This window comes from Elephantulus edwardii, unplaced genomic scaffold (assembly GCF_000299155.1).
Source record: "Elephantulus edwardii isolate Elephantulus edwardi_28Jun2011 unplaced genomic scaffold, EleEdw1.0 scaffold00064, whole genome shotgun sequence".
Lineage (NCBI taxonomy): Eukaryota > Metazoa > Chordata > Mammalia > Macroscelidea > Macroscelididae > Elephantulus > Elephantulus edwardii.
In genome coordinates, this window is record NW_006399814.1 from 15,167,263 (window position 1) to 15,177,152 (window position 9,890).

Genomic DNA, 9,890 nt, shown 5'->3' on the forward strand with positions numbered 1-9,890 from the left:
GATGGGCAAGTCTGCTGTTAGGGACCTCTCTAAAGTACTCAAGAGCAACGATGTCTCTCTGGAGACTAAGGTGCACCTGATACAGGCCATGGTCTTTGCAATCATTTGTTATGCATCAGAGAGTTGGACAATGACTAGGGAGGATAGAAGGAGAATTGACACCTTTGAGCTGTGGAGCTGGAGAAGAGTATTGAATGTACCATGGACTGCCAAGAAAACGAACAGATTCATCCGAGAGAGGGTTAAACCAGGCTACTCCTTGGAGACAAGGATTCTAGGGCTTCGTCTAACATACTCTGGACATGTTGTAAGGAGGGACAGGTCCTTGGAGAGGGACAACATGCTTGGTAGGGTGGAGGGACAGCGCAGGAGGGGAAGACCCTCTATGAGGTGGATTGATTCAGTGACTGGGGTAATCAGGATGGGTGTGTCAGAGGCAGTGCAATTGGCACAGGATAGAGCAGGGTTTAGGGCTGTTGTACATAGGGTCGCTATGAGTTGCAAGCGACTCGACGGCACATAACAACAACAGCAAACAACAGAAGGATAACTTGAAAAACATGTAAGGGAGCTCAGTACTATAGTCTTGAGAAGGAAGTCACTATGGGCATATCAAACTTTTTTTTTTAAAGGAGGGTTATGCTCTACTTCTTTGTTAGGGAAATATCTACATAAATTAATATGGAATTATTTTGCAAGGGAAATTGAAAGCATTAACTTTTGTTTGCAGTCTTCCATTACTAAAGCTCTTTCAAATACATTCTTTTATCACCCTAATCTGAGAGAAATTGAAATATCAGACTCACAGTGGGAAAGTTAATTGTAGCATTACTGTTATTTCTTTTGTTAGGTTGTAGAGTTGCAAATCCTAGCACCCTGTTTATTGAAACGTCTCAGTTGGGATTTTATCCAATGTGGAGACTTGTTTTTTGCCAATGCCTTCGAGGCAGCTTGGGCTTCTTTCTATACCTTCGATTCTTGACCATATGCTTCCTCCTGATGCAACCATGGCAGATTTTTCTGTTATACTTTATAGATAGTCACTCTCTGTATTCCTTGCATCTTCTTTTGGTATTCCCTTTGTTGTCCACCATTTCCCCCATAGAATTCTATGCTATTGCAAATTAAAACTAGACATTTTTCTTAAATTCTTACACTATGAGAAATGCCAAATATGTCCTTTTGGTTTTCTAATTCTAGGTCTTTCTTTATAAAACTTTTCTTTGTATTTTTAAGTTGCCCTTTGAAATCTTCTGTTCTGTTCTTGTCATCATTTCTTTCTTCAACTGTAGCCCCTCTCAATGTTCTGAGTCAAGGCATTGCATTTAGTTGTTTCTTTCCTGTCTTTTTAATAATCTTTTACTTTCTTTGTGTATGAATTCTCATTATCAGACAACTCTGATCTTTAGTCTTTCATGTTTAATACGTAAATCTCTAAATGAAGGTGAAATATAATCAGGATTGTACTAGGACCCTCACAGACTTGTTCTCACTTCCTTCAACTTCAACTTGATCATGCATATGCATAGCTGACGATCAGTATGGCAGTTGGCCTCTGACCTTCTTTTGGTTAGTGATATTGAACTTCTCTTCATCTCTTTCCCAGATGTAGTCGATTTGATTCTTGTGTGTTCCAAATGAGAAAGTATATTGTTGTGTCCAAAGTAAGTGAGGTAGAGTTTCAAAATCTAGCCTCCAAGGAGAGACTTGGTTTTACCCTCTCCAAGACAGGCCAATTTTTTTTCCTGGCAGTCCATGGTCTGGTCTGGTTTGTATCATTAAGTCATTGGTCTTGCAAAATTCTATCATGCCATCTTCAACCCACTTCTATTATCAAGGCTCTATGCTCCAATTACCATTTAAAAAAATATTCCACTTTCATGATTGAATCATTAGTGAATTTGCATTCTTACAAATCAATATTTCAGATTGCAGAAGTTGGTAAAAATCTTCAGTATCTTCATCTTTGATGAAAGATGATTGTTCTCATTGTTTGGTGAAAAGTTTGCCTAATAAATAGTATTATTAACAAATTTCCTATGGGTATGGCTATTATCCTATCTCTGACAGTACTGTATTTCAGGATAGATCTTGACATGTGCTTTGTTGGCAGTGAGTACTATGACATTCCTCTTCAATTTATCATTCCCAGTATATTGTTGTTATTTGGTGCCATTAGTCTACTACAGTTCATAGCAACCCTATGAACAATGAATCTGAACCCATCCTATGCCCTATCCTGTGCCATCCTCATCATCTCTATAAACTTTAGTCTGTTGTTATAGTCACTATGTCAGTGCATCTTGTTGAGGATCTTCCTACCTTTTGCTCACCTACCACCCAAGCATGATGTCTTTTTCACAGGACTGTTGCTGTTGTTGATTGCCACCGAGTTACGCATGACTCATAGCGACCCTACGAACAGAAGACCTGAAGCCTTTCTATACCTATCATCTCTCAAAGTTCATAGAGTTTCCAGAGGTATGTTGTTTATAAAGTGGATGTCACTCCTGCTTCCAAATCTGTTTAAAACTAGAAGCTCCACCAAAGGACTGGCCCTTTCAAATAACATGCCCAAAGTATGTGACACAAAGTTTCATCACCCTTGCCTCTAAGGAGCACCTTGGTTGCACTGTTTTCAAGAGATGCTTGTTTATTCTTTTGGCAGTCCATGGAGTATCTGGTATTCTTTACAATACCACAACTCAAAGGCATTGATTCTTCTTCTATTATTCTTGTCCAACTACCAGATTCATAGCAAATAATTGAAAAGACCATGGCTTGGATCAAATATACCATGATCTTTAAACTGACAGACAGCATTGCTCCTTAACACCATAGAGAAGTTCTTGACAGCAGATTTTCCCAATGCAATACAGCTTTTGATTTTTTGAGTGCTGCTACCAACGGTGTTGATTGTGGATCTATACCAGATTAAATCATTGATAGCTTCAATATTTTCCCCATCTATAATGATGTTGGCTATTGGCTCAGAGGTGAGTATTTTTGTTTTCTTGATGTTTATATGTAATCCATGCTGAAGACTGTAGTTCCTGATCTTCTGCAGAAAGTGTTTCAAGTTTCCCTCACTTTAAGCAAGCAAAGGTTATGCCAACTGCATAACTCAGGTTGTTGATGAGTCTTCCTGATGCCACATTCTTCTTTATAAAGAAGATTGTCTAACTCAAAATTAACAATGCAGGTTTATTTCACTCCATTATGCCTAAAATCCTTATGCATTCTAAGGAATTTTTTTATGATTTCCAGTTTTTCTAGATTCATACTTTGTACATTCTATGTCTTAATTATTAATGACTGTTTGCACTATTTCTTCTCATTTTGAGCTATGCAACTCCAGCAAGTTAAGGTCCCTAAAGCTTTATTTCATCCACATCATTAAGGTTGACTTGACTTTGAGGAGACAGCTGTTACCCAGCCATAGTTTGAGTGTCTTTCAGCCTGAGGAATTCATCCCCTGGCATTATATCAGACAGTGTTCTGCTGCTCTTCACAAGATATCTTTTTTAAAAAATTTTCAAACCTTTGTGGCAAGGGTTGACTTTCAATTGATTGCAGTGAGCGAGCTGCCCCCCCACTACTACAAATTATGCAGCTGAGTTTCCCACATTTGAGGAAATTGCAGGAGTTGGCACATCCGAGTGCAATGGCCAAGCCTCACCCTAAGAAAACCACCTTCATGATCTGGGTGTCTCCCCTGCCAGGTAAGTGTACTTCTTCATAAGGTTTCAACAGAATGCATTTTTTTCAGAAGTGTAGATCAGCAGGTCCTTCTTAGTCTATCTTAGTATGGAAGCTTTGCTGAAACCTGTCCCCCATCTGATATTTGAAACACCACTGGCATAACTTCCAACATCACAGCAATCTGCAGGCTACCACAGTAAAAGAAACCAGGCCTCCAGCAAGGATCCCCAATTAAACTGTAAATTGATGGTTGCAAACTGGCAGCCTAAATAGCTCTTGCAACAGGAGTAACAAACATATAAAAACCAAGCAATAGCACAGAATAATCAAGATATCTGGCTTCTTTGAAAAATTGGACAGTTTGACAACAGAAAACCAAGATTGTTTAAGGATCTGCCACCTTCAGACAGGTCACGAATGTTGCTGCTTATCAGAAGCCCCATCACCTTTGTTGTGTGACACCTTGCCTATTTTTATAGTCAGCTTGAGTTCAGTATGACTCATCTAAAAACAGCATGCGGTTGGGGAGTTTTCTCCTGCTTAGCAAGGCTAGGACAGTTGTTTCAATCTTCTACCTCCTAGGTTGCCTATGCAGCCTTATAACACCATTTTAATACTCAGAATATTATATATTTAAGGTACTGACGTGACAGCAGGATTTTTGGAGACCTATAATATTTAGGAAGTGGATGGCCAATCCTTCAAAGGAGAATAGAAGAATTGATGCCTTTGAGTTATGGTGCTGGAGAAGAATCTTGCATATACCGTGGACTGCCAAAAAAACAAATAAGTCTGTTTTGGAGAAGGTGAAACCAAGTTGCTCCTTAGGGGCTAGGATTTTGAAGCGCCACCTCACATATTTTGGACATGTTGCCAAGAGGGACCAATCCTTGGAGAAGGAAATCATGCTCGGAAGGGTGGAGGGACAGCGCAGGAGAGGAAGGCCCCAGATGAGATGGGCTGATACAGTATCTAGGGTAATGGGGGTTGGTGTGTTGGAGTTAGTGAGACTGGTTCAGTACAGGCTTCAGAGATGTTGGACATAGGGTCACTATGAGTCACAGGCGACTTCACGGCACATAACAACAATAAGAGCAACAGCATAACAAATCATTTGACAATTCCCTTGAAACATTCATCTAAGCCCACATTTTCTTGGTGTAGACTGAAGGAAACAGGGGAACTGGAGAGGTGGTTCTGACAAAAACCTCAGGGGAAAGAGGATTCTGTCAGAACCCAGCTTCGGTTCTGTGAGCGTCATTTGAAGAGTACTTTGATCCTAATAATTTTTAATTCCTACCTCATTCTTAATAGATTCAATGAAGTGGGCCAATATCTCCCCTACAGTTTCAAAGAAAGCATCATATTAATGTTCAAATCAGGCCTATAGCACTAAAGCCAAAGTGTCAGCACAAACAAAACCAGACTTGATGCTTGGAGGCTCCAGCTGAGTCCTCCATTACTGCCATCCTGTACAGATTTGGGAGTCTACGACCCTGCTGCCTCTGCTTCTCATAAAGAATGCCATTCCATGTTGGTAAAGGGATCAGGGTAACATTTGGTTTTGACACCATGAATTTCAATTGTTCAAGGTAGTCCTAAAGTCAGACTTCTGAGCTCTAATACAGAGGGAATTGTCACTTAAAAACGATAGCTTGTACCTCCTGGATGTGTGCTCAGACTGGGGAAAAGAAATATGTGGTTTAGAAGAGAGCCACATCTTCTTATTTCTGGGCTTATAGATCTGAGTCTAAAGAACTGAAGTGTCCATTTCCCTGATTACACCCACTCACACACGGCCCACCCAAGATTTCCCTGATTACATCCACTCATACACGGTCCACCCAAGGATACCCTCGCTCAGGCAGGATGCAAAGGCCAGGGCCACATTTTGTGTGACTGTGACAGACGTTTCTTGATTGCTATCTCAGCATCCATGTCTCTTTTACAACCATCCTGTTGTTAGCTGCGACAGAGCCATGGTTACTTACGCCACACGTGCACAACAGGCGCATAGTATTGTGATTCATAGAGTTTTTTCCTTTGGCTGATTTTTGGAAGTAGATCGCCAGGCCTTTCTTCCTACTCTTAGTTTGGAAACTTCACAGAAACCTGTTTATCATCAAACATGACAGACTGTACTAACAAATGATTAAGGTGAGAGGAGAGACACATATAACATGTAAGGAGTCTGGGTCAGGAATCAAATCCTGATCTCCTCCTGGATGGAAGGTAAGATCTATCACTGAGCCACCAATGATCTCATATCTCTACTTAGGGATGCAGTTTGGATGATGTGGAGCTTCCTTCCGGCTTCAAGGGACACCAGTCAGCACATTCCCAAACCTGGGCAGTAATTCAGGGATGAACATATGCCTTTTGCCACAAGGAGATTGAATTTTAAGACTTGATGAGCAAAAGAATATGATTTAACCCTGCTGCTTCTGAGCAGGTCATCTATGTGTCTGTGGGTATTAATATTCTCCTCAACCATAGTGGAAAAGCTGCTTGAGAATGAACGCCAGGAAGAGTCCCTTAGGCAAGAGGATATAAAAAGGAGCCTTTGCCCTGGCCTGTTTGGTTATATGATTCCTTGTTGGGTTTGGACCAGTTTGGTTTACATTTTTGATCACTGATAACAAACAGACTGACCCTAACTGAGACTCTCATGGATATAACCTGACCTCAGAACATTTTGGTGCGCTCTGGCCCTAATTCCAATTCCTTTTAAATCTTCCTAGTCAATTTAACTATAACTGGTCACCCTGGGAAAACATTCCCAATATGCATGTATTCTAGCATAAAATCCCATCTACTGGTTTACACTATATTTCACATTTTAAAAGGGAATTCAGTCTTCTGACTTTTAAGAAATGTAAATGTTGGGCAAGGATGTATCAACTAAAGGTTTTCTTTTGTAACAGAAAAACATATTAGGGGAGAAACAGGGATTTTTGGTATTATTGAGAGATAAAACAAGTTCGTTTTTAAGGTACAAGTTCTGCTCTGTCATAGAGGGTTGCTATCAGTCGGGATCCCCTGGATGGCAGTGGGTTTTCAGTGGGTTAAGACACTGGAAACATTTAGTTTCCTGATATGGCATTATTAGGCAGTCTCTATCTGATTGTTAGAAATTATTCATTTCCTCAAAAGGAGAGAATAAATTTGCTGGGGATGTAACCTTGTGCTATGCACTTTCTTTGCCAAAGGCCAACGCTGAACATTTCAGACCCATGAGGATGTTTTTGCACTTGAGTTTGCTCGCTCTTGGAGCTGGCTATGCCTCTGCCTTTGCCATAGAAACTCCCATGCATAGACTGGTGGCAGAGACACTGACGCTGCTGTCAACTCATCGAACTCTACTGATGAGCAATGGGGTAATTTTCTTTTTGATTCCTAGTGTCTGAAATGCATAGGTGATTATTTGTTGTGGTATATTTACCAAATCTGAAGGTCTGGCATTAGTAATGAAGTTATGAGAGGGATAATAATATACAGTTAACCACATCACCAGGCAGCATTATTTGAAAATTTATTAATACTAAAGTGTTTTCAAAATAACTGTATTTCCTTTTATTTTCAGACTCTGAAGATTCTCACTCCTGTGCATAAAAATGTAAGTTAAATTATAATTCAGTAAAGTGATTGATTGCATGATTAAATCTGTAAAGCATCAGTAATCATGGAAAACATGTATTTTCTTTTTTTGTTTTTATGCTTGTGGTTATGAATGTGTATAATTATTAGGAAGGATTTGATAACAAATGGATGGTCAATGTTATCAATTCTCTGTCCTGAAGTGTTCATGTATTGTTCATTCAAGTATTCACAGAAAGGATTTACATTTTAAAAAGAATGGACAGTAGACTTTAAAACACATAGTAAATGCTCTACCTTAATAGTTATTTCTATATATTTAAGCAATTATGGCTGTATAATGGAATTGTATACAAATGGAGTTTATTATGATCATATTAAGTAAAATGAGATGTTACTAATCTAAATCGATGAAAATTACTACCTAGAACTAGAAAAAGAAAATATTGACATGAGTTCAACTGGTAATGTGTTCGATGAATTACATTTCCTTTCTGGTTGCATAGTTCATTTCTATAATTTATTAAATTTCCCAGAAGTTAAATTAATTTCATCTGCTTTCAGAAATTTATGTTTCAGTATGACATAATGGCTTACCACTTGGGAAAGGAGCAAGTGTAAGACTCCTTGGAGACTGGAGCTCATTCCAACACCATAACACAAAGTCTAACCTTGTAAATCAAATTTACATCCCTTGTCCTCACTGTTCTCATTTTTAAACATCTTCCTACTGTAGCACCAACTATGCATTGAAGAAATCTTCCAGGGAATAGACGCGCTGAAAAATCAAACTGTACAAGATGATGCTGTAGAAAAACTATTTATAAACTTATCTTTACTCAAGGAATACATCGACATCCAAAAAGTAAGCTCAACATGTTTAATGAAAAATATATTTATCTGGCCGTGGGCATTTTCACAAGTATTGACAGTTTCCTACAATACCTATTGTCTGGGTTTTTTTCACAGAATAAATGTGGAGGAGAAAGACGGAGAGTAAAGAACTTCCTAGACTACCTGCAAGAGTTTCTTCGCGTAGTAAACACCAACTGGATAATAGAAAGCTGAGATTAAACTGACATTGAAGCACAAGATCTCAGAGAAAGACAAAAGGGTTTTTATTGTAAGAAAAATGAGAGCCTTAATTTTCAATGTAATTAAGCTCCAGAGGCAAAAAAGAGTATTTTAAGCATCTTGTACCATAGAGACAGAGAGCATAAAATAACTGAAATGCATTTCAGAAAACAGAATCTTTCAAGTTTTGTCTTGCTAATTGTCCCAGGCAAAGCAAATGAATGCTTTTATCTTATTTAACACTCTCTAAAATATTTGTTAACTTAATGTTATTTATTAAATGACTAAAAACTTATAAATTAATATTTATTTTGTCATATACTATGTTCTAATAAAGCAGAAATAGACAAATCTGGTCACTGGCCTCAGTCTCTCACTTAAAGCATAAGAGCACACAGAGTTTAGAGGAGAGTGTTCAGCACATAGACTGAGCACCCTGGTCTCCCAGGTGGCAGAAGTGGGAGGGTTGTGGGCATACCAAGGGTGGAAGTGGTCCAGGTCTTAGTGCAGATGTGAGGAATAGAGATGCAAGTGGGGCTGAGCCCATTTCAGAGCCTCGATAAAGTCATCATAGTGAACAAGTCTTAGAATGAAAATTAGTTTCAAGGTGTACGCCCCAAACCTCTGTAGCTAGATGTCTCCTCACACCATGAGTAGAAATTTGCAAACGAAACCTGATACCTGTTGAGGCAGCTAGAAATCTTCTTACTAGAGTCTCAGGCCCTGGGCCTGGGGGATTGCCCTGCACCCCGTCTGACATTCTAGCATAACAAAGGCCTAGACAACCACTGGAAAGGCAGTGCTATCCAGAAGATGGACTCTTGAGGGCCGCCCCCTTATTCTGTATTCTCAGGGGCAGAGCAGCTCCTCTTTGCCTGATTATGACCATCAGGAGCAAAATCTGAAACTATTCTGCTTGAAAAATGTTCTCAAGGAGCCAGATAATATGGTCTTTAAGATATACTTGAAGATTGAGTTTGAGCTGAACATGGGGAACAGTAACAATTTTCAGTTTGTCATTGATTCCTTCATTGGCAGATATTTATTTATTAATTGATTGCCCTGTTGTAGACCGTGTGCTGAGTGCTGGGATACAGCTGCATTATTTGGGTGAACTCTGTGTGTTGGATTCAACTGCTTGTTTGAACCAATTGCACTCGCAGTTTCTGGACTTGGAAGATGGCCTGAGCAATTCGATGAAGGTTCTCAGATTGTAGAAGTAGTCTTTTGGTATAAGAAGAATGAATATTGCTTCCAGCATATACCCAGACACAGTGCAGGACTCTTTTGTGACACAGGCCCCAACCTGTACACACGCAAAGCCCAGTAAATTGGAGCACAGCCAATGAGGGAGGAAGCTCGGTCTGCACTGCACCACACTCACAGATGTAGAAGCTGACAGGAAACAGGAAATCCAAATTGCAAAGAGGCTATCTTTACTTAATTCACACAGCAAATATCCCTTGGGCTTCACATGTTCAAGGATTATCCTAGAGACTGGGATCCATCAATGAATA

At 39.5% G+C, this 9,890-nt stretch overlaps 1 protein-coding gene across 1 annotated transcript; it reads left to right on the forward strand.

Annotated features, from left to right (window-relative positions):
• The first annotated feature begins 6,935 nt into the window (after positions 1 to 6,935).
• On the forward strand, positions 6,936 to 8,367 carry IL5 (interleukin 5 (colony-stimulating factor, eosinophil)). Its single transcript, XM_006888084.1, has 4 exons — positions 6,936 to 7,079; positions 7,286 to 7,318; positions 8,036 to 8,164; positions 8,269 to 8,367. The coding sequence occupies exons 1-4, from the start codon at positions 6,936 to 6,938 to the stop codon at positions 8,365 to 8,367; spliced, it is 405 nt and encodes a 134-aa protein (XP_006888146.1).
• Positions 8,368 to 9,890: the final 1,523 nt, after the last annotated feature.

Bases quoted from the DNA above. Each gene is read 5' to 3' on its own strand.
- IL5 (XM_006888084.1), top strand. From the start codon at position 6,936: ATGAGGATGTTTTTGCACTTGAGTTTGCTCGCTCTTGGAGCTGGCTAT. The intron at 7,319-8,035 runs GTAAGTTAAATT...TTCCTACTGTAG, and splicing joins TCACTCCTGTGCATAAAAAT to CACCAACTATGCATTGAAGA. The intron at 8,165-8,268 runs GTAAGCTCAACA...TTTTTTTCACAG, and splicing joins AATACATCGACATCCAAAAA to AATAAATGTGGAGGAGAAAG.